Source organism: Pseudopipra pipra, chromosome 15, assembly GCF_036250125.1.
Source record: "Pseudopipra pipra isolate bDixPip1 chromosome 15, bDixPip1.hap1, whole genome shotgun sequence".
Lineage (NCBI taxonomy): Eukaryota > Metazoa > Chordata > Aves > Passeriformes > Pipridae > Pseudopipra > Pseudopipra pipra.
In genome coordinates, this window is record NC_087563.1 from 10,582,355 (window position 1) to 10,608,892 (window position 26,538).

At 61.1% G+C, this 26,538-nt stretch overlaps 5 protein-coding genes across 5 annotated transcripts; 3 read left to right on the top strand and 2 right to left on the bottom strand.

Moving 5' to 3' along the window:
• Positions 1–212: 212 nt before the first annotated feature.
• Positions 213–3,834, bottom strand: LMAN2 (lectin, mannose binding 2). Its single transcript, XM_064671820.1, has 8 exons — positions 3,667–3,834; positions 3,468–3,586; positions 3,258–3,375; positions 2,972–3,051; positions 1,649–1,810; positions 1,360–1,474; positions 835–954; positions 213–713 (listed from the first exon to the last, which is right to left on the bottom strand). Exons 1-8 carry the CDS (start codon positions 3,806–3,808, stop codon positions 553–555), a joined length of 1,017 nt encoding a protein of 338 aa, XP_064527890.1. The 5' UTR covers positions 3,809–3,834; the 3' UTR covers positions 213–552.
• A 388-nt stretch (positions 3,835–4,222) lies between these two features.
• On the bottom strand, positions 4,223–6,778 carry LOC135422830 (ADP-ribosylation factor-like protein 3). Its single transcript, XM_064672336.1, is given in 7 exon segments — positions 4,223–4,854; positions 4,951–5,136; positions 5,845–5,895; positions 6,042–6,158; positions 6,256–6,417; positions 6,419–6,496; positions 6,761–6,778. Coding segments are annotated over 7 exon segments (660 nt in total). The 3' UTR covers positions 4,223–4,806.
• Positions 6,779–8,720: 1,942 nt separating this feature from the next.
• RGS14 (regulator of G protein signaling 14) lies at positions 8,721–16,737 on the top strand. Its single transcript, XM_064671807.1, has 15 exons — positions 8,721–8,874; positions 10,443–10,464; positions 11,432–11,583; positions 11,690–11,782; positions 12,266–12,409; positions 12,577–12,726; positions 12,902–13,022; positions 13,102–13,226; positions 13,303–13,506; positions 13,611–13,687; positions 13,842–13,968; positions 14,275–14,356; positions 14,539–14,597; positions 14,806–14,920; positions 15,159–16,737. Exons 1-15 carry the CDS (start codon positions 8,830–8,832, stop codon positions 15,389–15,391), a joined length of 1,749 nt encoding a protein of 582 aa, XP_064527877.1. The 5' UTR covers positions 8,721–8,829; the 3' UTR covers positions 15,392–16,737.
• Positions 16,738–17,593: 856 nt separating this feature from the next.
• On the top strand, positions 17,594–22,526 carry SLC34A1 (solute carrier family 34 member 1). Its single transcript, XM_064671803.1, has 15 exons — positions 17,594–17,722; positions 17,856–18,104; positions 18,192–18,264; positions 18,466–18,582; positions 18,723–18,905; positions 19,263–19,391; positions 19,470–19,613; positions 19,721–19,832; positions 19,923–20,118; positions 20,318–20,413; positions 20,526–20,625; positions 20,857–21,024; positions 21,368–21,484; positions 21,651–21,775; positions 21,881–22,526. Exons 1-15 carry the CDS (start codon positions 17,609–17,611, stop codon positions 22,433–22,435), a joined length of 2,478 nt encoding a protein of 825 aa, XP_064527873.1. The 5' UTR covers positions 17,594–17,608; the 3' UTR covers positions 22,436–22,526.
• Positions 22,527–22,639: 113 nt separating this feature from the next.
• LOC135422565 (alpha-2C adrenergic receptor-like) lies at positions 22,640–24,601 on the top strand. The gene has a single exon (XM_064671819.1). The coding sequence runs from the start codon at positions 23,404–23,406 to the stop codon at positions 24,451–24,453; it is 1,050 nt and encodes a 349-aa protein (XP_064527889.1). The 5' UTR covers positions 22,640–23,403; the 3' UTR covers positions 24,454–24,601.
• The last annotated feature ends 1,937 nt before the right edge of the window (positions 24,602–26,538 follow it).

Sequence of the window (26,538 nt, forward strand, 5' to 3'; positions counted from 1 at the left end):
GTGCCCCCCGAAGATTCCAGAGAACAGACTCTTCCCTCCCAGTTCCTTCGGGACCCTTCCAAAATTGCCATCCCACCCAGCTGGGACCCCCTCCTGCCGGAAAAAGCACCCCCCTCACTCCCAGCTCTTTCAGCCCCCCCCCCGGCGTTTCCCATCCCATCCTCTCTCCATGTATCCCCTTATCCCCCCTCAGACAGAGACAGAGCCGCAGGTGGTGTCAGTCCTTTAATGCCCCACTCACAGCCCCCTCCCCACAGACCCTCACCTCATGTTCACACCTGCCCCAGGCAGCACAGCAGGTCCCAGCTGGGAGGGGGAGCACTGGAAAAAACTGGGGAGCAACCTCCAGGCTCCCACACCACAGCTCTGGGGGTCCAGAGGGCATCACCCCCCCTTGGTCCAATCTGCTGGAGGCCAAGGGCCGGGCGGGGGTTACAGCCAAACTTACAGACAGGTAAGAAAATACTTCTGGTATTTCTCAGAAACAGCGTTTAGAAACCACAGTTTTTACAGCTCCCCATAGAAAAGATGGGTTTGGGCACAGGTGTTCCTTTAGTAGAAACGCTTGTTCCGCTCCTGGCGCTTCTGGAAGACCACGGCTCCCACCACGGCACAGATGATGATGCCCAGCAGTGCACAGAGCAGGAGCAGGAACACCTTCCAGCCCGTCAGGGGCCCACTCCGGAAATTTCCCGTCGGGTCATCCACATTGTCTGTAAGAGCAAGAACAGCTACAGAGATCGTCCCAAGCTTGGCTCCCACGGAGTCTCGCAGGGTGTCACAGCCCCAACATTCCAATCCCCCATGGAAGGTCTTTGAAGCCCATGGACTCACCTTTGGGGGACTTAAGGAGGCTGACCCTTGGCTCGATCTTGGTCCAGTCAACTGTCTCATCTTCTACAGGGTGCTCCACCATGAGCTGGAACAGCTTCATCGAGATAACGTCGTGATTGTCTGTGGAACAGCCAGCAAATGCTGTCAGAAACTCTGAGAGATGTCCAGGCACTCAGAGCACCCCTTGGACCCTGCTCTGCCAGGTCCAGTCTCCTTCCCTCTCAAGCCACCCTCATTCCCAGGTATCAAACTGCAAGCCCAAGATGTTCCTTGCCTCTCAAGTGTCCCCTCCCCCAGCCACAGGTTCCTGCTAAAGATGGTTGCAAGAGCCCAGTGAACAATTCAGGGAAAGAAAGCCATGGAAGCTATCCAGAGCATCCACAGTGTTACAGTCACAGAATCACAGAATAGTTGGGGTTGGAAAGGACCACTGGAGACCATCTAGTCCAACCCTTCTCCCAAGGCAGGGTCACCTCGTCCAGGCTCCAACCACCAAATGCTCCCCTGAGCAAAGCTCCCTCTCACCAGACAGATCTCCAGTGCCAGCAGAAGCACCAAAGAAGTATCCAGTTGGCAGCTGCACTCCTGCAATGTCGATGCAGTTCTTCCATTCATTCTTGTCTTCCACATCAGTCATCACCTGCAAGACCAGGGCAGGGTCACACCAGGAATGCTCACCGCTATCCTGCAGCTCTTTCAGAGCTGGAGGTGCTTGAGGGGCAGGCAGCTGAGCCTGGAAAACCACCTCCAGGCCACATACTGCTCCAGCAGCCCCCACCCCACTGAACGTGCACGACCCCCCACAGGTGCTCACCGTGAGCCGGCCCCGGGAGTACCGGATCGCCAGGAAGGTGTCGTGGTTCTGGTTGCGCAGGTCAGCGGAACACCCGGCCAGCTCCGTCCAGCGCCCGTCCTTGCTGTGGTCGTACGTCAGGGACCCGTTGTTGACCATGGCCGAGATGTAGGGGAACACCCGCTGCAGAGGGACACACAGCAGCTGCTGGGGGGCTGCACTGCCAGGGCTACCACGCCCTCAGGGAGAGCAGGGTGGGAGCACAGCGAGTATGCAGCACAGGACCATGGAGTCAAGGCTGCTTCTCCACACAAAACTGCTTCTAAGCTGAGCCAGAGCTTCTTCTGCCTAAAGCCAAGTCACCACTTCCGATCTTCACATCACAACCCCCATTCTGTGATTCTGTGAATAAGCCCACCCTGCACCACGTGGCCAAGGCAGAGACGGCCCCAAGCTTGCAGAGTGGCTGGACAAAAATCACAGAATCATTTTGGTTGGAAAAGACCTCTGAGAACATCAGGTCCAACCCGTGACCCATCACCACCCTGTCAACCAGAGCAGAGCACTGAGTGCCATGTCCAGTCCTCCCTTGAACACAAGAAGTGTAAGAGCAGAGCACAAGACCCAGAACAGGCAGAAACCCCACATAAGCAGCAAAACCAGACACAGGGCTTTGTTGCCAGTAGATTTTATACACCAGGAGAGGCCAACTGGAGATAGAAATTCACCTCCCGTGAGCATCAAGGCAACAGGGAGATGGGTCACTTCCAGGTGCTTTATGACTGAAGCATCACATTTTTTGGTGATACAGACCTCAAAGCACAGTTTTGTTTTCTGACTGTGCCATCATGAGATCAACAAACACAGAGCAGGACAGAAGAAAAGGATCCCCAGCCCCCATGGGACTGATCTGTACTGTGACCACAGGGAATTCTGGAGCAAGGAGCCAGCCTAGGAGTTTCTTTCAGAGACACCCAGGTTGCAAAGAGAAAATAAGACCAGAAACATCATGGAATGAGCAACCAAAGCGCAGAGCTCAGGAAATGACACTCAGGATGAATATTAACAGGTAGTGCTTGGTTTACACCAGCCCTGTGCCCACTCTCATGTGTGGAAGGAAATGCCTGGGAAACAGCTGTGTAGCCAACAGCAACACAAGAAGGAGCAAGGACCTTCTTATCTCCATAAATGCACATACAAACTCTTCCCTTTATCAGTTCCTACGACAGGAAGAGCAGACCATGCTCAAGCAAGGGAAGACTTTTCCTTGGACTGGGTGTGAAGCTCTTGGAGAAGGAAGGAAATGGCCTCCTGGGCACTGCACAGGCTCCCTGGACTACTCACCTCCGTGGCTTCATCGTTGGGATACGTGTCAAGGAAAATAGCCAGTCCATGAAACTTGTCCTTGCTGCCAAAGACAGGACCTGGAACAGGACAGAACATTGGAGACAGAAGGCTCTGTGTCAGGATTTATGCTCAGACTTCTGAGCTGTACGAGCTGTTCACTGCCAGGCAGGTGGCTGAGGGCACCTGCTCCCACACTGGACACACCAGACAGAGGGAGCTTGGGGGGCCTCCCTGCCTAGCTGCCTTCTGGGACAGGGTACGTGTGCTGCTGACCCGCACTGACCTGGCACCAGCCGATCCTGCGTGTACCACAGCGCCAGCCCATCCCCGTGCAGGTTCTTCTTGCCGGCTCCGTGGATCTTGAAATGGACGTGGAGCTCCCAGTCCTTGAGGAAGCAGGGCTGTGGAAGAGACCCCAGCGGCGTCAGGGCGAGACCCAGGAGAGGCAGCGGGGCCGCCACGGACCCCCGCCCGTCTCCCCCCGGGCTCTCACCACGCGGTTCCAGATGGAGCCCTCTCGACTGCGCTCGTCGGGCGTCAGGCGGACGTACTGGCTGGTGACCATGGTGCTGCCCTGGAAGTCCCACAGCGGCATCGCGGCAGAGCCCGCGCCTGCAAAGGGGCGAACAGAGCGCGGATCAGCCCCGGTCACTCTCGGGGCGCACGGCGCGTCCGCCTGGCCCCGCGCTCACCCTGATATGGCTTCATGAGCGAGTGCTCCCGCTTCAGGTGCTCGCTGTTGCCGTCTGTGAGCTCGGCGGGCGCCGGGCGCGGCCCGACCAACGCCAACAGCAGCGCGACCACGGCCACCAGCCCGCCCGCACCCGCCGCCATTCTCCGCTTCCGCCTTCCGGCGCCCCGCCCCGGCCCCGCCCCGCAACAGCGACGGCCAATCAGAAATCCACGCACCGCCGCGGTCCCGCCTCTGAAGGTGAGCGACACCGCTACCCGCGTATGGTAGGAGGGGAGGCGGGGCCAGAGGGAGTGAGAAGCTCCCGCTGCGCTTCGGGAGGAGGAGTCTGCGTACCCTCCCTGCGCGTGCGCGGCGGTTCTGGGGGCATGCCGGGAGATGTAGTTCGCTGCCCTCCCCAGGGCCGCTCACGTGCGTGCCTCGTGCCGCCCGCGAGACACGTGACCCGCCCCGACGGGACCCAGGAACGGGAACGTCCCCGGCAATGACCCCGCGGGACTCGCTGGGCAGCGGGTGCGCTGTCCCGGCACTGTGGCAAGGGACTGGCCGAGGCAGCGTGGAGGTCACAGCAGCTTTATTGAGGGCCGCAGGGCCACCCCCCACCCCATCGCAGAGGTTCTCACCCCATTCCTCCGCCCCGTGGTGGTCAGGAGGCGGAATCTCCCATCCCTCTCGATGGGCTGCGAGGCGGTGGCAGCCCTGGTTTGGGCGTCCCAAGGGCTCTGGCAGAGCAGCCTCTCAGCGGCACACAGGGAGTGGTTGCAGCCAGGGCTGGCACCAGGCAAGGAGAGCCCTCCGTTGGTGACTGCCCAGCCACGTCCTCGCTGTCTTTGTGCTTGCCCCAGATCCTGGGCAGGTTCTCATGCTAGAGGTGTGCGAGCCCTTGACACAGTGGGACATGTGCTTCCTCCAACAGCACAGGGGCTGAAGGAGAGTCAAGGGGTACAAGGAGCCCGTGGAAGCCCAGGAGGCAGGGAGAGGGGAAGCCAACTGGTTAGTGGAAGACTAGGTGGGAAAATCATCTGAGCATGGCAGTCTAAGGCTCAGGGCCCAGCAGAGCCTTGGGGGGAGCCGAGGGACCAAGGGGGTTGGCCATGATGTAGGGACCTGCAGCTCAGTCCCATCTGGCACTTTGCAACTCTCACTTCTTTCTGTTCATGATCTGGCTGGAAATCCAGTTCATCCCATCCTGGAGGGAAAAGAGATTGTGAGCACAGCCCCAAGAGCATGGCAGGCCCTTGGGTCCTCTCCCACATCTGCAGAGCCTGCAGGCCCCCATCTCTACCTGCACTCCTTCCCCAGACAGGGCCGAGCAGGCCTGGATCTGCCACTCCCGATCCCGGTAGGTGTGGAGGTTCAGCCCTTCTGCGATTTCATCTGCAGGGGCTGCGGTCACCAGGTCCTGCTTGTTGGCAAACACCAGCAGCGGGACCCCCATGAGGGACTCCTCCTCTGTGAGCTCTGCCAGCTCCTGCCAAGAGAGAACCTTCTCCCAGGGCTGCTGCCCTCACCAGAGCTGCCCAGGGTGGGCTGGATACCTCAGCTCCCAAACCACCTCATCCCCTCTCTCTTATTGTAGATAAAGTAGCTGTGATGTCTTGACATTCCAAAGGAGACACATGCCCCCCCTGAAGCTCCATAGCCCCAGGGTTCTCTGAGGGCTGAAGTATTCCCAGCACTGAGAGCCCGGGGAAAAGGGCAGCTGCAGGAGGCTGCTGCCAGTCCCGTGCTGTCTGGCACACCCACAACGCCTGGTGCTGGAACAGCCAAGGCTGGCACTCAAGAGTCTCACCTTCCCCTCTCAGAGCTTTATTCCCAGGGTTTGTAACTGAATTTGCTACTCCCTAACCTGGTGCTGGGGAGTTGGGACCAGGGCTGGCACCTGAGGAGTCACTCTCACCTGGGGCAGAGTCACCCTTGTGCCAGGTACCCCTCGGGCAGCACACCAGGCTTGGAGGGGAGCTGCTGGGCACGAATCTGCCATAGAGGGGGTGCCTCTGCCTGCTGGGACTGATCTTGAGCCCTTCCCACAGAACTCTGGGCACAGCATGACCCCCACTGCAGCACTGCCCTACGGTTGAAAGCAGCCTCTCTGCCAGCTCCAGCCCTCAAAGAGCTGGTGCCAGACAGATCTCTGAGCGCCAGGACCCCACAGCCAACCCCACCGGATCCTTCATACCTGCCCTGTCTCCTCGAAACGCTTCTGGTCGGCACTGTCAATGACATAAATCTGCCGTGGGGACAAAAGAGACAGTCAGGGGCTCCTTCTTGCCCGGCTGCAGAGCCCTTCTGTGAGGCCCACACACCACTGCTGGTGGCCCCACACAGAGGGCACATCTCTCCATGCACAGGGCTGTGTGGGACTGCCCCACTCACCAGCAGGTCTGTGCTGCCCAGATACTTCTTCCAGTATGGGCGGATGGAGCGCTGCCCCCCGATATCCCAGACATTCAGCTTCAAACCATGCGAGTGGACACTCTTTATGTTAAAACCCTGAGCAGAGACACAAACTCTGGCATCACCCAAGGGACAGTTGGGACCTGCACTCCCTCCTCCCCCCCCACTGGCCGTGGGCCCCAGCAGCACCTACCTGAGTGGGGGTGATGGTGCTGACCTCCTCGGATGCCAGGCGCTTCAGCAGCGTCGTCTTCCCCGCGTTGTCCAGCCCCAGCAGGACAATGCGGAGCTCCTGCTCTGGTGAACCCTTCAGCTTCTGGATGACGGAGAGCAGCCCCTGGGGGGCACAGGGAGATGCTGGGGGAGTCCTGTGGGGTGCCGGGTGGCTGCAGAGCTCCCTTGTTTTGGAGGGGGAGAACTGGGTGCCCTGTTGGCTATGGCTACCCTGTGTCTGTGGCCTGAGCTCTGCTCCCAAGGTGTCCAGGCTTGGGGTGGCCCCATGGCAGATCCACAGAGCCTCAATTCCTCCCCCTCCAGGTATGCTGTCCCTGCCCCAGCACCTCTGGCAGCTCCTGAGTGTGCTGGGGGAATGTCCTCAGGGGAGAGCCCTGCTCTGCCAGCCCGCCCAGCACTGCAACTGAGAGTTGGTACTGCTCACCTACCCTGGAGCAGGTGGGATGTCACCGGACCCCACTTACCTTCTGCACATCACCCATGGTCCAGGAGTCTCTGTGGCCCGCAGCACGCCTGGGGAGCTGCCGGGGGCCTGTCCCCGGGGCCCGCCGGCGGCTGCGTGACTGGCACGCTCCCCATCCCCGGGGGAGGAAGAGGATTATGGGCTCCAGAATTAGCTGCTGTTCCTCCATTTACCCACAGCATTAAATAATGCCCTCAGCAAATCCCCCAGCCAGCTGTCACCCCGCCGTCACCTACCCCCGGGATAAACCAGGTCCCCCTGGGCTGGGGCACTGGGGCACAGGGCATCCCTCTCCCCATGAGGCCAGGCTCCCACCCCAGGAGGATGCTGTGCCCAGGCACCACGGGTATGGCTGTGCCCTGGGGCACAGGGCTGACACAGCCTCCCACCAGCACCCACAAGCTGCCCCCTCAGAGGGTGGCAGGAGGAAATGCTGAGGCTGGAGCTGCCTGAGGCCACATCACCCACTGCTGCCCAAGGGAAACCACCAGGCCCTGGAGCAGGTCAAGGGCTGGGCTGTTGGCAGCTCGAGGTCGGGGATGGTGCAGGTCAGGGGTCCAGAGGGACCTTCCCCTGCAGCCCACCTCAGCCCAGGTGGAGTGAAGGGCTTGTGCATTCTCCATTTGCATTAAATACATTATTTGAGCAATGTCTTTGATTCCTGCACACTGCAGTTTGGTCCTCAGATCAGGTTTCCTAGCAGAGAGGTTATCCTTGCGGTGAGGACCGTGAGTCACGCACTCTTGGAGAGACATTTTTATTTATAACTCCTGTTGCAAAGCCAAGCCAGACAACACAGCCACACTCCAACAAAGGAAGGGGAGCAGCAGAATCACCCCCCATTCCAATGGCGCTCTATGCAGTGGTGGGGGATAGAGGGGAGCCTTAGGGGCCACCCTCCACTCCCCCCTGCCCAGAGACCTTGCCAGGGCTGTGGCTCCTCGTGTCACTCCACTTTTGTTCCTGCTCACAGTGGGAATGCTTCATTTTTTCCTGCATAGATCTGCACCCAATTTAATGTTAGGGTTCTGCTTTTGATAGGTTAATCACCCACCTTATGTCCCAGTTATTAGCATTTCCCTGAGCGGGTTGCCATGGTGCTCTGCGGTTTATCCTGTGCCGTTAGTTACTGAGATTTCCTAACAAATATCCTAAAATATCCTCCGCTGGTTTGTGGTTGCTGATCAACATGGAACCCTGGCCTTAGGAAATGGGCAAAACTGCTTAGGCATCAGTTTGGTGACTCCAAGCTGCACGTCCACCGCTCCTCTCTGCCAGGTTCTGCTGGCACAGGCAAACACCAGCCCTGGGGCCACCCGCAAACCCCGTGTGAGCAGAGCAAGCAGCATAGGCTGGTGGCAGGGTGTGCTGGATATGTTGATGCCATCTTGCCTCTGAACCCCCCTTCCTTGGGGTGATGTGATGACCAGGAGGAGCTCTCCAGGCTTCAGGGAGGAGTGGTGATGGGGTGGTGACCCCAAGGCAGCACAGACCATGGTGGGAGAGGAGACAGGGATGGAGAAAGGAACAAGGATGCAGATGGGGATAGGGTCACAGATGTGGATACAGATGGGGATGGGGGCAAGGGACTGGGTTGGGAACAGGATGCAGATGGAGATGGAGACTAGAATGGGGAAGGGAACAGGGATACAGATGGGGATGGAGTCACGAATGTGGATGCAGATGGAGACAGGGACAGGGATGGGGACTGAGTGGGATGAGGATGGGGATTGGGATGAGGATGGGAACAGGGAAGCAGATGGGGATGGGATCACGGATGTGGATGCAGATGGAGACAGGGATGCGGCGGCGCCGCGGCGCCTCCTGTCCCGGCGCTGGAGCCGGTGCCCACCGGGGCGGTGCCGGCGGAGCGGGGCGGGAGGGCGGCCCCGCTCCCCCCGCTGCGGTCTCGGTTCCCATGGCGACACTTCCTGTGGCAGCCGAAAGCGGTAGTGCCAGGAGCGCCGGGCCGGGCCGGGAGAGCAGCGACAGCCGCGCCGCCGGCCGGGGATGCTGCGGGGCCGCGGGCCGCGCCGGTAGCGCGCCGGGCCGAGCCGGGCCGAGCCAGGGATGCAGGGCAAGAGCAAACTCCTGGTGGTCCACAACGGGCGCATGGTGAGTGCCCGGGGCGCCGGTCTCCATCCCCCGGGGCTGCCCCGCCCGGCGGCGCGGTGCGGGGCTCGGTACCGGGCGGGCAGGGCGTCTGTGGGGCTAGGTATCGGCTGGAAAGAGGGTATGCCAGCCCTGGTCCCACCTCCCCAGCACGAGCAGGAAGAGGGATGTATGGGGCCAGGAAACAAGCAGGCAGGAGGGTGTGGGACTGGGTACTGGGCAGGGGCTGTATCGGGCTGGGTACCAGGCGGGCAGGGGGTGTGGAGTGGATAACGGGCAGGCAGAGGGATATATGGGAGCAGGTAACCGGCAGGCAGGAGAATATGGAAAGCACAGTAGGCAGGCAAGGAATCTCGGTGTGGATACTGTGCAGACAGAGGGATGTATGGGGCCAGGGAACAGGCAGGCAGGAGGGTGTGGGACTGGGTAGCAGGCAGGATGGGGCTTGGGTATTCAAAGCAGGCAGAGATGTAGAGGGGTTTGGGGGCAGGCAGCAGTATGTGGGGCTGGGTAGCAGGCAGGGACATACAGGGCTGGGGTAATGAGCAGCAAGGGTTTATGAAGCTGGAACAGGGCTGTAAGTGGAGATGTGTGGCACTGGGGTAATGGATAAGCAGTGACCCATGGGGATGGGGCACAGGAGTCAGCAGTGCTGTGGTGTTTAGGGCTGGGTGGTACAGGCAGGGCAGAGCTATGTGAGTGTGGGCAGCAAGGATGGATGGGAAGAGCAAGGAGCTAGCAAGATAGGGGTGCATGGGGCTGGGATAAGGGGCATGGCAGTGGCATGTGGCGTAGGGTAGCAGGGAAAGGCAGGGGTGGGATAGTGCTCCTGGGGGGTGTGGGGCTGGGATGGGAACAGTCAGAGAGTATGCGGGATAGGCTGAGGTGTGTGGGGCTGGCAGGGTGGGGGGCTCTGGGCAGGTCAAGGGCACCTACTTCAGTCAGGGCATCACTTCAGTGTGGCCCCAAGGAGGTGATGAAAGGCAGCGCCGTGCAGCGAGTGCTTGGCTGGGCTTTGGCTGCAGTGGCTCTGCCCATCTCCCTGCTTGTTGTGGGTCCTGGGGCACTCCATCTCTAGAGCTGGTATCTGGGGCAGCCCAGCAGGTACTGCAGGGCACCCTGTCCTGCTGTGTCCTGGGCTTGAGGCATCCAGTCCCTGGTTTTGGGCATCTGCCTTCCAGTAGCTCCAGGCTCCAAGGAAGGAGGGAGCAGGCAGTTTGCCTGCCTAGGGCTGTGGTTGTCCTTCCTTCCCTCCCCTCCTCCCCTCCTCTTCCTGTGCTTCTCTCCTCCCCGGTTGGTTGAGGTGGCAGGGTTACATCTGATACCATCTGCCCTTTCCCAATTGCTGGCCTGGCCCTAGGGCATGGGGAGGTGGTAGAAAAGCTGTGCACCCCTTGCAACCCCCTATCCTTACTCACTGCCTATGATTTGGGAGCCCTGTGTCCTGCCCCTGCCAGGATCCCATGTCCCTTGCTCCTGGTTTGGACTGGGCTTGCCCTGAAGCTGCTGCCTGCCTGGGCACCTCTCCACCAGGCTGGCAGACTCTCACCTCTCTTCTTTCCACCCCCCAGGGCCCAGCTGTGTCGGATGGAGGTAAGGCTGCTCTTACCCTGGAGCGGGAGGCCAACATCATCTTCAGGGGAGGGGGAAGCGCACAGCCAGCCCGGTGCCAGGTCCTGTGGCAGCACAGGCTATGCCATGGGCGGGTGCATGGCCAAGCCTGCAATGCCAGGACTGTCCATACCCCTCCATCCCTCCTGCATAGCCCTGTTGTGCCTGTCCATCCCTATGGCTGCTCAGCTGGCACCTTTGGGTGCTGAGGGCTGAGGGGCTTCCAAGGCAAGCAGAACTGGGTACCAGCCATCCCTGGGTTTCCTAAGGGAGTCTGTCTGTCTGTCTGTCTCACTGTGAACAGGGTATCTCAGATGGTCCATTTGAGATGGACCTGATGGTTCTGTTGCAAATGACCCCTTGCTTCCAGTTGCTCACCAGTCCAACCAGTTCAAAAGCCGGGGTTGCCCCTGGGAACTTCCATCTTTTTGAATACATGGTCACCCTGGGTTTCCCCTAGGGAGGGTTTCCTTAGGATTAGGAGCTGAGGGCAACACTTTCTGTGCCCTCCACTTGCTGGGTTTGTCCCTCGTCATGGACAGAGGAATAGAGGAGGTGAGTTCAGGCACCTCTGTCCATCTTCCAAGTTCCCTCTGTGCCGTTGTGCTCTCCATGTCCCTTCCACCCTGGTTTCCCTCCTGGGTGGGTGCCTTCCCCTGGGAGATGAGTCACAGGTGGAGTCACGGTGACACCCCACCGGGGGGTGGGGGGAGGACTGCCAGCACTGGCAGGGAGAGCTGTCGTGCCTGGAGGTGCCAGCTGTGGCATCATGGTGCTCAATCCTCCGAGGATGCTACTGTGATGCTCCTCATGTTCCCTTCCTGAGGGCTAACCAGCTCCAATCGGGATGGGGCGGATGAACTTGCTGCAGACACAGAAGGCTGCTGGTGCTGGGGAGTGACGCTGGGGGACAGGGAGACAGCCAGGACTGACCCTTTTTCTCTCTCAGAGTTAAATGCCTCCAGGGCCCGTGGCAGCAACCACAGTGTGAACAGCCTGCCAGCACCAGCCACCTGTGGCTCCACACAGGGGTCTGTGGTCAGCTGGGCTGAATCCTTCGAGACACTGCTGCAGGACCATGTGGCCGTCACCTACTTCACTGTGAGTGCCACAGCCCAGGACTTGGTCCCCACTCCCATCCACTGTTGGCCACCAACTGTCCCACAGCCACGGTGCCACCAGGCCAGCAGCTCTCTCTGCCCCACAGGAGTTCCTCAAGAAGGAGTTCAGCGCTGAAAACGTCTACTTCTGGCAGGCATGTGAGCGCTTCCAGCAGATCCCAGCCAGTGACACGCAGAAGGTACAGTCTCTGTGCAGTCTGGGTCACCCAGCTGCTGGGAGGGACCTGGGCAGAGCTGTCCGGCCTGTCCTGGGGGGCTAAGCAGGTTGGGGGCTCTTGCAGGAGGAATAAGCAGATGGATTTGGTGTACATCAGAAAAGCTATAGCTGGGATACCTGCCCCATGGAGCAGGATGTGCTTCCCCAGCCCAGGGTGGCCAGAGGGTGGCCAGTGCTGCTGGAGGGACAGAAGAGATGAAGGGCAGAGCTGGACTGGGGATCATGGGAACAGAGCCAGGCAACCACGGGGGATGGTTCCTCCCTCAGGTTGTACCTCTGCAGAGGGACTGGCGTGTTGTGCCAAGAGCTTGGCCCTGAAGTCCAAGTACTGAGCTGGTCCCAGGAGAAAGTTGATTCCTGAGGGCTCAGGTGACTGCAGGGGTGAGCCAAGGGTGGCAGTAAGGAGGGGATTCTTGGTCTCAGCCTGACCCCCCTGTTCCCCCAGCTGGCCCAGGAGGCACGGCGGATCTACGATGAGTTCCTCTCCAGCCACTCAGTCAGTCCTGTGAACATTGACAAACAGGCCTGGATTGGGGAGGACATGCTGGCCACCCCCTCCCCAGACATGTTTCGCATCCAGCAGCTCCAGGTATGGGCAGCACCTGTGCTCCACCTGCAGGACTGGGGAGGGCCCCGGGACCATCCCACATATCACCCAGCATCACTGCTTTCACCATGGAGCCGTGCCACAGGGCAGTGGCCAGAGCAAGGTGTAGGCAGGCAGGGGTCTTAGGCACATGCATCCTCCCTTTCCAGATCTTTAACCTGATGAAGTTTGACAGCTACACACGCTTTGTGAAATCCCCGCTCTACCAGGCCTGCCTGAGGGCAGAGAGCCAGGGTCAGCCCCTGCCTGATCTGCGGCCCCACTCCCGCAGCAGCAGCCCCCCTCCTGAGCTCAGCAAGGTGAGTGGGGGAGAATGGGGAAGGAGGACATGTCCCTTCAATGCTGGGTCTCTTCCCTGCTGCTCAGACCAAACCCAGCCCCAGGCTGAGGACAAGACAAGCAGTCAGGGGACCAGGGAAAGGCAAGGGAAACCTTGGATGTCCTCATGCTGAGATGCTGCTCAATTCACCCCAGAAGTCGAAGCTGAAGCCGGGCAAGTCCCTGCCACTGGGTGTGGAGACAGCGGGCAGTGGTGCCAACCACAGCCCCCGCCGGTCCTTCAGGAGGGCAGAGCGGCGGGAGCCCTCCTGGGCAGGTAGGTGCTATGCTGAGCAGGACAGAGGGGCCACACCACGCCTGAAGGGTTCCCACCACTGTCCCTCTGTCTGTCCTAGAGGGGGGAGAAGGTGGCAGGAGCACCATGGTTTGGCGGGAATCCCAGGGCTCACTCAACTCCTCAGCCAGCCTGGACCTGGGCTTCCTCTCCTCGGCCAGCACAGCCACCAGCCCCTGGACAGAGGTGAGTTGTCACCGCACCAACCCCATGGTATTACAGTGCCACTGGTCGGGCTCATCCTGTCACATCCCTCACCCAGGGCCAACGGAAGAGCCTGGGGGGCAGCGAGGCAGAGCTGCCAGCCAAGCCCATGAAGTACTGCTGTGTGTACCTGCCCGATGGCACGGCCTCGCTGGCCTCCGTCCGGCCTGGCCACTCCATCCGCGACATGCTGGCAGGGATATGTGAGAAGCGTGGCTTCAGCCTCCCTGACATCAAGGTCTACCTGGTGGGGAACGAGCAGGTAAGGCAGGCAGCGGGGAGTAGGATCCCTGCCAGGCAGACCATCCCCATGCTGGGACCACGTGCCGCTCTACTGGCTCTCTCTTGATGGTTTGGCTCTTGCAGAAAGCACTGGTGCTGGATCAGGAGTGCTCCGTGTTGGCAGACCAGGAGGTGAAGCTGGAGAACAGGATAAGCTTTGAGTGAGTGAGAGTTTCAGTGCTGATGCTCTTGCCCACATGGGTCCAGTCCACATCATGTGTGGCCACCTACGGTGCCCCACACCCAGTCCCCCATGCAGTCCCGAATGCCCTGGCTCTGCCCCTGCCTGTCACAGCCTTTTCTCCCCCTCTTTAGCCTGGAAATCTCCTCCCTCAGTAAGACCATCCGCATCACAGCGAAGTCAACCAAGCGCATCCGGGAAGCGCTGCAGCCCGTGCTGGGGAAGTACGGTGTGAGGATGGAGCAGGCGCTGCTGCGGCGGGTGAGGCTCGGGGGACATGGCCTCAGCCCCTTTGATGGGGGGAGCCACGGGTCTGGGGCTTGGGACAAGGGCTTCTGCCTGTGACTAGGTGGTGGGGAGCAGCAGTCTGTGCTGGGGGCAGCCTGTGGGCTCATAGAATCCCCATTTTTGGGACAGGCCATGACATCCCACTGTGGGCTGGGAGGGACCGGTGGTGTGGTGCCCCGTGAGCCAGCGGGCTCTGTCTGGGGAGCTCGCAGGTCTTCAGCCTGGCTGCCTTTGCCGTGCCACAGTGAGTGTGATGCCGGCTGGCTGTTCCTTTTGCAGCAAGGTGAGCTGGCTGCCCTGGACCTGGAGAAGCTGGTCAGCACAGTGTCTGCTCAGAAACTCGTCCTGGAAACGCCAGCAGGTAAAATGTCCTCCCTCCCAAACTATGTCACCTCAAGCCATGCCACCCTGCAGAGTGCTCACAGGGCTAGGCTGCTTTCTGGTGGCCATGGCTCCTGCTACCTGGGATGGGGTCCATCCTGTCACTGGCCAGGCCAGGATCAGGATGCTGGGATGGGGTGCTGAGCATCACTTCCCTTGCAGACGTGCGAGTGATGGAGAGCGCAGAGGCTGCAGCTGCCCCTTCTCCGCTCCGAAGTGAGGTGAGCTTAAGATCCCACCAACCCTGGTCCAGAGATGCCCACACAGCTGCTGCTGTGGTCCGTGGGAAAGGTGGGCCCTGGCACATGCTGCGGGGCTGGGCAGCAGGTGCTGAGGTGGGAGCCAGGCTGTGGGAAGGCAATTGGAATGTGAGATGGGGGGAGTGCCACCTCCTTGCCCCATGGCTGAGACCTGGGCTGCTCATGGCAGGAGGGAAGCCCAACAGGAGCAGAGCCCGACACACGGTGGGAGATGCCCTCCTCCTTCTCCCGGCCACGGTCTTCAGCCACCATGAACCTCAACCGCCGCACGTATGACCTGGAAGGTGGGTCTTGGCATGTCTGAAACCTGAGGGGCTGGGGCAAAACACAGGGTGAGGGATGCAGGGCTCCTGGTGTGCTGGGGATGGGTGCAGGGTCCCATGGGTGCTGGCATGGAGCAGGGAAAAGGTGCAGGTGCTGTGCCTGGGACATGTTCAGGGTCATATCAGGTGGAGAGGGCAGCCGGGGTGTTAGGACAAACCCCCAGTGCTGGGCTCAGGTGCATGACTTGCATTTCCTCAGGGCTGGTGGAGCTACTGAACCGTGCCCAGAGCTGCCGGGCCAACGACCAGCGTGGGCTGCTCTCCAAGGAGGACCTGGTCCTGCCTGACTTCCTCCAGCTGCCCGTGCAGGATGACAGTGCCTGTGAAGGGTCGAATCAACCCTGTGCTGCCCACCCAGGCTCTGAGGGAACCAGCCATCCCCAGCCTGCAGAGCCTGCACTGGCTCAGCCTTCATTCGACCACAAGTTCTGACGAGTCCTGCTGCACATCCCCACCTGATGTGTAGTACCCCCAGGCTATGCCAGGGTCCAACATGGGGTCTGACCAGCCCCTGCCCTGCACCGCCGACACTGCCTGGACCACAGATTCATCCACGTCCTGTCCCAAACTGTCGTGTCGTGTCGCTGTGAGTGGCTGAGCAGCTGCCATGCCCCTCTGTGGGGTCGCATCCTGGTGCACGTCAAGGGAGTCCTGTACATAGTTTGAACCCCTGTTGCAAAGCACTTTGCAACATCTTGTGCATGCCTGGCACTATCCTGCCCAGTGCCTCTGCCTGTGGCAGAGCTGCCTACCCAGCACATCCTGCCTGTGCCGGGCTGCCACAGCCCCACTCACCATTTGGGTGGGGAAAGCACCCTTCCAGCTGAAGGGTGTGTAGGATAGAGAAGGTGAGTGGGGTTTCAAGGCAGGCTCCAGCCCTGAACTCTGGTTCAGAAGCAGGCAGGGTCAGGATGACATGTGCCTGGAGCTGAGAGTCAGATCCAGTCCCTGGCCCTGTGGAAACAGGGCTGTCCCTTTCATGCATGGGTCCACCCTTCTGGGGGAGGGTGAGCATGGCCCTGCCAGCCTGTGCCCTGGGCAGGTCGATACTGTCTGCATTGCCTGAGTGTGGCCTGATCCTGCCACAGTAGCTCTGCTGTGGAGGAGGGCACATGGTTCCTGCCCTGGGCAGACAGAGGCAGAGCCAGAAGGTTGTGCCAAAAAAGCCTCGCTCCTCCCCGCCAGAGACCCTATGTGGGTGGCTGCTGAAGCAACCTACAGGAGCAAATCCCCATAGACCCCTGCCCCATCCCAGCTGGGGCTGAGGGTGCTCAGCCTCAGGGACAGGTCTGCCTGGTGTCTGAGGAATGCAGCACCCCTGGGTGCTGAGCACCTCAGTCTGGTGTGCAGGTGACCAGCATGTGCCCATCCTGTCATTCTTGCCAACAGATGTGCTGGGCTGTAGCCTTGAGCCCGGCTCTGCCAGTCCTGCAGGTCCCCATGCCCAGCAACCTGGTGTCCCCAGTGATCTCAGACACAGTCTGCAATAGAGACAACCCCCCAACAGCAGCCAGGAGATCCCCCCAGCATCTGTGTGTGCCAGGGCCCTTCCTGGCTGTGCCTTCGGTAACCGCTCCATCACCACTGTCTGGCCAGAGGCAGAGGGGTGGTCCAGGGCTCCCAGGCTTGCCCAGGGATGGGGGCAAGGCCACCCAGCCCCATGGTGCCACAGCCAGCTGTGGTCCCACAGCCCTAGTCAGAGCCCCCCTGTGTCTCCGTGGTGCTGCTTAGTTCTGTCTGTGGCGTGAAACCGGGGGAAATAAAGAGCATTGCCTGGATGTGCATTCCTTTCCTTCCTCTGTGGCTAAGGCCAGATGATGCTTTTCCCAGCAGCACTGTCCCTCTAATCTTCCTGTACCCCACAGAACCCTCCTGGGACCAGGGCAGAGCTTGGGCCAGCCCTCAACTTCAGTGCCACCTAGATTGGCAGCAAGGGGCAGTGCCAGGAGCTTGTTTTCCCAGCACTGCTGACGGAGTAGGGGAAGCTGTAGGGCCGGCACGACCAAGGACTTCAGCCTCAACCCTGTCAATAAGTGACAGCCAGGGCTGCCAGGGCCTCACCAGGTTAATGATTGTGGGGGCAGCTGGCCAAGAGCCCCCGGGCATGGGGCAAGTGCGGACACCAGCCTTCTGCCCACTGGCTGCACCCCCTGGGCAGAAGGGTCCCCAGACCCTGAAGAGGCAGGACATGTCCCCTGCTGTGGCTCTTCCTGGGCATTCAGCTCTATCAGCCTGTGACTCAGTGGAGGAGGTTCAGTGGTGCTCCAGGAATGGCAGGAATGTCCCCAGCCTGTCCCTGAGTGCCCTGGAGTACTCAAGGAATCTTCCCTTGCTGCTTTCATACAATTGCACCTGGCTCATCCATGGCAATGGGTCCTGGGAGTGCCTGATCCTGGGGAAATGGGATGTGGCAGCCATGCAGTCTCTCTGTGCCTACTGCCACAGGCACTGGGACTGGAGGGGCATTTGTCCCCTGTCTCTCCTGCAGACAGATGTGGACATGAGCCAGCTGGGTGTTCTGTGGGTGGATGGAAACTTGGCTGGAGGTGCATAAGCAGCAGGTAATCATAAACAGCGTCAAGGAGGTGGTGAAGGCAGTGGTGGTGTCGCTCCGCTCCTGCCCACCCTGGCATCAGACATGCCAGGAAGATGCTCTGCCCTCGCAGTGCTGCCGGGCTGAGCCGGGCTGCGTGTCACCATCACACCAGTGACAGGACACGGATCGTTCTGGTGTTGACGTCACCCACCACCAGTGCCCTGGGGGTGAGGACGTCCTGCGCTGGGCTGATGCTCAGATGGCTCTGAGGATGGTGGATGCATGCTGGGCTCAACTCTGGTTTGGGATGCCCTGGCAGCACTAGCATTAAGCCCTTCTCCTCCTCCTGCTCTCATGCAGTGGATGAAGCACCTGGCACCGAAAGACGGAGAGCTGAGAGTGCTTCGGCTTCACCCCTCAGGCACTGGGCTCCAGCACTGCCCTAGGTTTGCTCCTCACTGCAGCAGCTGCCACTCACCCAGGCTTCGGGCAGGCGAGGTGAGAAGTGCCGGGTACCCCAGGGCCGCGTGCCCCATCCCGCTCCAGGGCCGCAGCAGACGTGGGATGCGGACGGGTTACCCATTAACTACAGGAATTTCTGGGGAGGAGGTGAGCATCGAGCGGAGGCGAGGGGCAACACGGGGCTCCTTAGACTTTGCTCTTGGCGTGTGTATAAAGGGCCGTGGTGCCCCACAGGCCACTTCGCTGGAGGGACGCGTGGATGCGGCATGTGGACACGGCTCTGCCCTGAGTGCCCAACCAGCCTCAGGTGAGCTGGGCCCTGGGCAGGAGGAGTCCCCTTCCCGCGTCCCTAGGGAGATCGCTGGGGTGGTACAGCAGTGGCTGGTGGCCCAAGGGACCATCGAGTGATGGAATGGTGCTCCTCAGTGGTGCCAGTACTTCAGGGATTCAGGGGGATGTGGCAGTCAGTGTAGCACAGCCACGGTGACGCGCGGCCACTTCTGCTCAGCCTCAACAGGAGTGATGCTGCCCTACCGGAGGGAGAGCCCGGTCCTGCCCCACTGCCCAGTGCGGGGAGGAAGGGTGGTTCATGGGCCCCAGTTTGCCTACTGCCCCAGCCCCCAAGGTAGGTGCCCCCAGCCTTCCTCCTCCTCTTCCTCACCTCACCAGGCTCGGCTCTGCTTCTGGCCAGATCCTGGCCCAGGCAGTGCTGCAGGGGGGTCACCACAAGGACGGGGCTGTAACGTGGGTGACTCCTCTTCCCAGCTCTGCATCGGCTGCCGGGTGCCCACACCTGCCCCTTCACCGTTGGTCCTGTGCCCTGCCCTGACCATGGCTTCCCCTGCCCCGGCTCCCCGGGGCGCCTGCGCGAGGGCAGGGAGCGCTACGAGCTGGATGTGCTGCCCTGGCAGGGGCCCCGGCTGGGCTTGGACGAGCTGCAGAAGCCAGGTGAGACCCTGTGAGTGGTGGGCATAGAGCGCCTCGGTTGGGGAACACTCCAGAGACCTGCTGGAGACACCCAGGGGAGCTTGGAATACCAGGAGTGTGGGGTGCCAGAATGGGGAGAGGAGTGTGGGGCAACACTCAGCTCTCTGGGGTGACATAGGAAGAGCTGAGGGACAATGGAAGCAATTGGCACAAGGCACTCCAGGGTGAGAGGAGATGGAGGGGACCCAGGGAGTGGTGGCATAGCTGGGGATGAGCCCTGTGCTGCCGGGGGCCAGGAGGATGGTGTAGGGCTGTGGGAGCACAGGGAGCCAGGTCATGCCACAGCAGGCATTTAACATTCTCTCTTGTCTTGCACAGAGCTCGGGTGCTGGGCCAGGGTCCAGTCCATCTGTGTCTCCCTTCTCAAGGTGCCCCTGATGTTTGGCTTCTTGTACCTCTTTGTGTGCTCCCTGGACGTGCTCAGCTCTGCCTTCCAGTTGGCTGGAGGTAGTAGGGTGGCAGGGACTCCTTGGAGTCTGGTGGCACCTGCAGTGCCAGCAGACTGCTGCTCACATTCTTTTGCAGGCAAGGTGGCAGGGGACATCTTCAAGGACAACGCCATCCTCTCCAACCCGGTGGCTGGGCTGGTGGTGGGCATCCTGGTAACTGTGCTGGTGCAAAGCTCCTCTACCTCCACCTCCATCATCGTCAGCATGGTCTCCTCAGGGTGTGAGTGTGCCATGAGGTTCCTGGGGACCTGAGGCTGGGGGACAGGGTGGCTGGATGGGGTAATCCTGAGCAGAGCCATGCAAGGCACAGGGTCTCTCTGTCCCCAGTGCTGGAGGTGCGCTCTGCCATCCCCATCATCATGGGCTCCAACATCGGCACCTCCGTCACCAACACCATCGTGGCCCTCATGCAGGCCGGTGACCGCAGTGAGTTCAAACGGTGAGGGCTGCTTGGGTCAGAGGACACTTGGGGGGCTGGGGGCTGCTCTCCACAGCCATCCCATGCCAATGGGCTCCTCCACTCTGACAGAGCCTTTGCCGGTGCCACGGTGCACGACTGCTTCAACTGGCTGTCGGTGCTGGTCCTGCTGCCACTGGAGGTGGTGAGTGGGTACCTGCACCATGTCACCCGCCTGGTTGTGGCCACCTTCAACATCCGCAGTGGGAAGGATGCCCCTGACCTGCTGAAGATCATCACAGAGCCGTTCACCAAGCTCATCATCCAGGTCTCCTCAGCTGTTGTGTTCAGCAGCATAGTGTCCCCAGGCTGGTAGTGGTCCCTCAGCATTGGTGTCCCTTTGGCGGTGGTTGTATCCAAGTGTCCCCAGGCTGGCAGTGGTGTCTCAATCCCAGTGAAGATGTCCCCAAGCTCTGAGTGCTGTTAGCCCCCAAGGGCCCTCACCAAACCAATGTCTGTTGTTGCAGCTGGACAAGTCGGTGATCACCGGCATTGCAACAGGGGACGAGAGCCTGCGCAACCGGAGCCTCATCCGCGTCTGGTGTGGCCCTACATCCCCACAGGTGAGGGGTCCGTGGCCCTGCTGGGGCCATCAAACAATCCCATGGAGGAGGGGTGGGGAGGGGCTGGCTGAGGACACTGTGGAGCCAGCTGCAGCACACCCTCTCCCTGCAGATGGCTGCTGTGGGGCTCGGCCCCCCGCCGAACTGCACAGCCCCTGGGCACTGCAGCACTAAAGGCATCGAGATCCTCCATAATGTCACCAGGCAGAAGTGTGAGTGGGTGCGGGAAGCTTGGGCAGGGCTGGGGCGCAGGACATGGGGCTGGGGAGATGCAGGCAGGGCTAGGGGGCTGTGCATGGGATGGAGCAGTGCTGGATCCATGGTGTGGGGCAGGGCTAGGAGATGTTGGGGCTGGGGTCCAGGTGTGGGGCTGTCTGCGGGGGCAGGTTTGTGAGCGGGGCCGGGCCAGCCCCAGCCCCTCGCCCAGCCATGCTGTGGGGCAGGCGAGCATCTCTTCACTGACACACCACTGCCCGACCTGGCCGTGGGGCTGGTGCTGCTGGCTGGGTCTCTCGTCGTGCTCTGCACCTGCCTCATCCTCCTCGTCAAACTCCTCAACTCCCTGCTCAAGGGGCAGGTGGCCAAAGCCATCCAGAAGGTCATCAACACTGGTGAGTAGGACAGGGACCATCTGCCACATGGCCGCCCATCCCCATTCCCACCTGCCATCCTCAGACCTATCCCTGGTTGTCCCTGCCCTCTGTCCCTGCCTGTCCCACATGTCCCCTGCCTGTCCCTGATCCCCACTCTGCTTATGGCTGTCATGGCCTCCAGGTGTCCCCTTCCTCTTTCCCCAGCCACTGGGCTGGCCCCATACCCAAGCCTGACCCCATACCTAGAGCGTGGCCTCACAGCCTCTCTCCAGCACCATGTAGGAGCTCTGGGCTGCTCCTAACTGATGTGTCCATGCCCATGTTTGTGTCCACACTTGTGCCCATGGCCATGCCGTGGCAGACCTCCCACACCCTCTCAGCTGGCTCACTGGGTACTTCGCCATGGTGGTGGGTGCTGGGATGACCTTCGTGGTGCAAAGCAGCTCTGTCTTCACATCAGCCATCACACCCCTGATTGGTGAGTCCCAGCCATGCTTGGTCCCCTGCCAAGTGCTGGTCCCTGCTGTGATGGCCTAGGGGTGCTATGGCACTCACAGGGATGGGAAGAGCTGTGCCTCCTTGAGAGAATGTGGGGATGGCTCTGGCAAGGAACAATGGGGCAGGATGGGGTGCCTCTCCCACAGGTCTGGGAGTGATCAGCATTGAGCGTGCCTACCCGCTGACCCTGGGCTCCAACATTGGCACCACCACCACTGCCATCCTGGCTGCCCTGGCCAGCCCAGGGGACAAGCTGGCCAGCTCCTTCCAGGTACGGGCAGCCTGGGGCCACAGCTGCTCTGGCTGAGGGCACTGGGCAGGCCAGGGGCTGGGGGAAGCCCACGTGCCTAGCCCAAGCAGGATGCTATTCCTACAGATTGCTCTCTGCCACTTCTTCTTCAACATCTCTGGCATCCTGCTGTGGTACCCACTGCCCTTCACCCGCCTGCCCATCCGCATGGCCAAGGCGCTGGGCGAGCGCACGGCCAAGTACCGCTGGTTCGCCGTGCTATACCTCATCATCTGCTTCCTCCTGCTGCCCTCCCTCATCTTCGGCATCTCCATGGCGGGCTGGCGGGCGCTGGTGGGGGTGGGCGCACCCTTCCTCGGCCTCCTCTTCTTCGTGGGGCTGGTGAACGCACTGCAGGCACACAGCCCTGGCCGCTTGCCCAAATGGCTGCAGACCTGGGACTTCCTCCCCGCCTGGATGCACTCGCTGCAGCCCCTCGACCGGGTCATCACCCAGGCCACCCTCTGCTGCACTGACCGCTGCCGCAGCCCCGAGGGCTGGGAGGAGCATGAGGGCCCTCCCCGGGACAAGGCCAGGCTGGGGCTGGACAACCCCGTGCTCTCCTACCCCGAGGAGATGCCCAGCCCCACCATCCGGGTGGGCTCGCCTTGCCCGCTCCCACATGGTGCTACCCGGCTCTAGCTGGTACCACACACCTGGGCTGCTGCTCCCGTGGCCGCTGGTTTCTGCCATCCCTGCTCAGCTGGTGTTCAATAAAGGCTGAGCACCCATGCCCCGGGGTGTGTCTCTGGCTCGTGCATCTGCAAACCCTGTGGAGCCACAGCTGCAGCCACAGGTGACAGACACCCATCATCCTCCCCCTTTTCAATGCACTATCACTGCTCAGCCTGGCCCCAGACAAGTGCTGGTGCTATGCCAAACATGTTGCTGGTGCTGTGGGGCACATGCTGAGGATGCCACAGCTAAACCCTGCACTCTGCAGAGAGCTGCACCAAGGTGTGTCATGGGCAGCTTCTTTCACTGATCTCATCTCCAGAGGGCTGAGTTGGCAGGGTCCATGGTGGCCCACTGTGTGCCACAGCAGCATGTCACTGAGCGAGGCACAGCAAGGGGCAGCCAGCAAGGTGCTGGGGTGCTGCTGGTCTAGGGATCAGCAGGATGTCAACCCAGCACAGCCAGGCAGTGCCCCTGGCCCACCAGGCACCCTGGCACCCATGGCAGGAGCCCTCCTGCCACGGTGACCCTGGAGGGAGCCCTTTAATTTTTGGCAATAACAACTTCTCCCACTGCCCACAGATGTTTGGGCTCCTGCCAGTGATATCAGCCCATGCTTTCCTCCCTCCCTCCCTCTGTCCCTCCTTCCCGCCCGCCCTCCTCCCATACTGGGACTAGCAGAGCCAGCAGCACTGCCGTGGGAGCCTCCCTGTGTTCCCAGCACCGCAGCCATCCCACATGCCCAGCCGGGCGACCACTGGGCCAGAACAACCTCTGCCTTGCCACCAGACCGGGTCGGTGCAGGAGCTGTGGCAGCCGGGACACTCCCCTGGGGCACAGCAATGCTGGGGCTGCGCCCACATCCGCCGTGGGGCCGGTGAGTGGGCTGGGGGGACACCCCATGAGGTTTTGTCTGCCTGAAGGGTCAGGCCAGCATGGAGCCAGCCAGCACCCTTTCCAACACCTCCAGTAACGGCAGTGGCACCAGCAGCAGCGCCAGCAGTGCCCCACACTCTCCTGCAGCCACAGGGCTCATCCTGCTGGCCGCCCTGGCCATCCTCTTGGCCACGTTGGTGGGCAATGCACTGGTGGTGGTGGCCATCTCCACCAGCCGGGCTCTGCGGGCTCCACAGAACCTCTTCCTAGTGTCCCTGGCTTTGGCAGACATCCTGGTGGCTGTCCTCGTCTTGCCCTTCTCTCTGGCCAACGAGGTGATGGGCTACTGGTACTTCGGCGGGCTGTGGTGCAGCCTGTACCTGGCGCTGGACGTGCTGCTCTGCACCGCATCCATCGGGCACCTCTGCGCCATCAGCCTCGACCGCTACTGGGCCGTCACGCGGGCGGCGCGGCTCAACCTGCGCCGCAGCCCGCGGCGGGTGAAGGGGATGATCGGGGCAGTCTGGGCATCGGCGGCCCTGGTGGCCCTACCACCGCTCCTGCGGCCACGGCCAGGGGGCCGGGAGTGCCAGCTGAGCCAGGAGACCTGGTATGTCCTGGCCTCCTGCACCGCCTCCTTCTTCGTCCCCTGCCTCGTCATGGTTGCAGTCTATTGCCGCATCTACCGCCTGACTGCCCAGCGCACGGCCACCCTCCTCGCCACCCGCTCCTCCTGCCCTGCCAGCAATGGAAAGGTGTCAGGAAAGGTGTCAGGTGTTGGGATGCCAGGATGGCGGTGCCGGAGCCAGAACCAGAGTGTGTTGCTCTGCCGGCGGCGGCTGGTGCGGGCACGGGAGCGGCGTTTCACCATCGTGCTGGCCGTGGTGATGGGGGCCTTTGTGCTGTGTTGGTTCCCCTTCTTCTTCACCTACAGCCTGGGGGCTGTCTGTGGGGAGGGCTGCCATGTCTCCAAGCCCCTCTTCAACTTCTTCTTCTGGATCGGCTACTGCAACAGCAGCCTCAACCCCCTCATCTACACCCTCTTCAACCGGGACTTCCGTGCCGCCTTCCGCCGGCTCCTCACCATCCCACGCCAGCCCCGCACCTGAGGACCTGCTCAGACACTGGAGACGTGGCCCCAGCCTCACTAACCGTTGGCAGCACCCGGCTTCAGCACAAACTCTGGGCAGCAGTGCCAGCGTGCAGGTTGAGGTGGTTCTGGAGATGCAGAATTGAATAAAATGAGACCAAAGCCTATGCCCAGGGCTAGTGTCTGCCTGTTGGGAGCCCAGCAAACGACACCCATTGTCACCGGGTCACCCCACCTGTACCCCTGGCAGCACTGGTGGTGACAACTCGCTATGGCAGCTCTGGTGAGTACCAGCCCTCCCCACTGCCAGGCATGTCCCCCAGCATCCTCTTGAACAGGGGATGGGCCCCACAGCTGCTGCAGGGGGATAAAACTCTCCATGTGGCAGCATGACCAGCACTGAGCTGAACTGGCCGTGCCACCACAGCAGCCCAGTCCGAGCCCTGTGCCTCTCTGCCAAGGCTGTGCCCCCTGGGGATATTCCAGCTGTGCCATGTTATGGGGGCTCTGTGGGGGCACACACGTACCCATGGTGGGGTACAAGGGGTGTGGATCTGGAGTGGGACACCACACATCCTACTCAGCAGCTTCACTGGGATCTTGCTGCAGGAGAGAAAGGAGGAATGATATCTCAGTGCCGGAAAGGCCAACCTCTCTTGGGAGAGTGTGGGAGATGGGATCACACGGGAACAGGCTCCGGCACAGCCTGACGTGCAAGAGGCCACGAAGGCAGCTGTGGGGCGAAGACCCAGGGACAACTACACTCCCCCAGGGGCAAAAGCCACCCCACACCCGCCTTGCCTGACTCCTTGCTTCACTCTGCACAGACACCCAGGGGTCAGGGGCTGCTCCACTTCTTCAGCTTTGCTGCTCAAAATAGAAAATCTCAAAACATTGGACTTGAACTCAGCTAAAAACAGCCACTGGCGCCTGGGAGCTGAAGCCAAAGGAACACTGGCCCCCACCAGCCCCTGCTGGCCCCCACTGGGGTGAGCATAGCTTCGCTGTGGAACCCATGGGGGCTGAGCGGGATGGGGGTCCTGGCTGCGGCGAGGATCCCTGAGCCATTCCCTGTGCCTGCTGGCCCCATGTGTGGAGGCTCATGGTGTAAGCTTTGGAGCCAGCAGAGGTTCCCAGTGGAATCGGGCTGGAATGGAGCCCGGCGCTGACCCCCAGAGGCAGCTGGAGCTGAACTGGCACTGCCTGCGGAAGGAGCTGCCCTATCGCTGCCGCCTGGCTTCCCCTCCCGTGGCTGCCTTTTCACAATTAAACAGCACTTTGCTTCTAAAAATACCCAGGAGACGAGGGTGACTGGTGGGGACCTGGCCAGCCTGGCTCTCAGAGGGGCACCAGCCCCGTGGACAGCACCCCGGGCCCTCACAGTGCCCTGGCCATGCACCCTGCACAGGATACCAGGCACTATCCCTCCTCCTGGGCATGAGCACACGGCTCTGGGATGCTGCAGGGCAGGAGAGGCCAGGGACCAGCTGGAGTGGGGGCACTCAGGCACCTCCCTGCTTGAGCAAGGCCTTGCCTGCACATTAGGGCAACATGCAAGCCACTGAAGGGAGCTTCAGGCTGATGTGCAGAACATCAGATCCTGAGAGCTGGATGGGGTGTGGGAGCACCTGGTCTCCCTCTTACCCTCCAGGTGGTACTTGGGGTGTTCAGGAAGAGCTCCCTCACCAAGCATCCCCTGCTGTATCCTCATTCACCACATCATCCCCTCTGCAGAGGGTTGAGCAGACAGCTCTGTCTCTCTGCAGCAGATATTTCCATTCAAGCTTGTAAAGTCTGTTTCATCTGCCACAGCATGACGAGCTGTGCTCGTGAGCCGTCGTGACCCCAGTACCACCACAAAAGCAGCTCCCCTCCAAGTCCTGATTGCTGGTGCCCAACTGCAGCACCTGTGCCTGGAATTCCATCCTGCATTTTCAGGCTGTTTCTTCAATTTCCAAAGATTATTTTGAATTACTCCCTAGACAAGCTTGGCTTCAGAGCCCTCTTCAGCCATGTCCCTTCCACAGACATAAAAAGCAGAGTGCCAGTTCCACTGCCTGGGCTGCTGCTCGCTCTGTTGGGGACATCAGGATCCCCTGGACAC

Bases quoted from the DNA above. Each gene is read 5' to 3' on its own strand.
- LMAN2 (XM_064671820.1), bottom strand. From the start codon at position 3,808: ATGGCGGCGGGTGCGGGCGGGCTGGTGGCCGTGGTCGCGCTGCTGTTG. The intron at 955-1,359 runs GTGAGAGGGAGC...GCTGTTCCACAG, and splicing joins TGGCACTGGAGATCTGTCTG to ACAATCACGACGTTATCTCG. The intron at 714-834 runs GTGAGTCCATGG...TTGCTCTTACAG, and splicing joins CCTCCTTAAGTCCCCCAAAG to ACAATGTGGATGACCCGACG.
- RGS14 (XM_064671807.1), top strand. From the start codon at position 8,830: ATGCAGGGCAAGAGCAAACTCCTGGTGGTCCACAACGGGCGCATG. The intron at 11,783-12,265 runs GTACAGTCTCTG...CTGTTCCCCCAG, and splicing joins CAGCCAGTGACACGCAGAAG to CTGGCCCAGGAGGCACGGCG. The intron at 14,357-14,538 runs GTAAAATGTCCT...CTTCCCTTGCAG, and splicing joins CGTCCTGGAAACGCCAGCAG to ACGTGCGAGTGATGGAGAGC.
- SLC34A1 (XM_064671803.1), top strand. From the start codon at position 17,609: ATGCTCTGCCCTCGCAGTGCTGCCGGGCTGAGCCGGGCTGCGTGTCAC. The intron at 19,614-19,720 runs GTGAGTGTGCCA...CTCTGTCCCCAG, and splicing joins CAGCATGGTCTCCTCAGGGT to TGCTGGAGGTGCGCTCTGCC. The intron at 21,485-21,650 runs GTGAGTCCCAGC...CCTCTCCCACAG, and splicing joins AGCCATCACACCCCTGATTG to GTCTGGGAGTGATCAGCATT.
- LOC135422565 (XM_064671819.1), top strand. From the start codon at position 23,404: ATGGAGCCAGCCAGCACCCTTTCCAACACCTCCAGTAACGGCAGTGGC.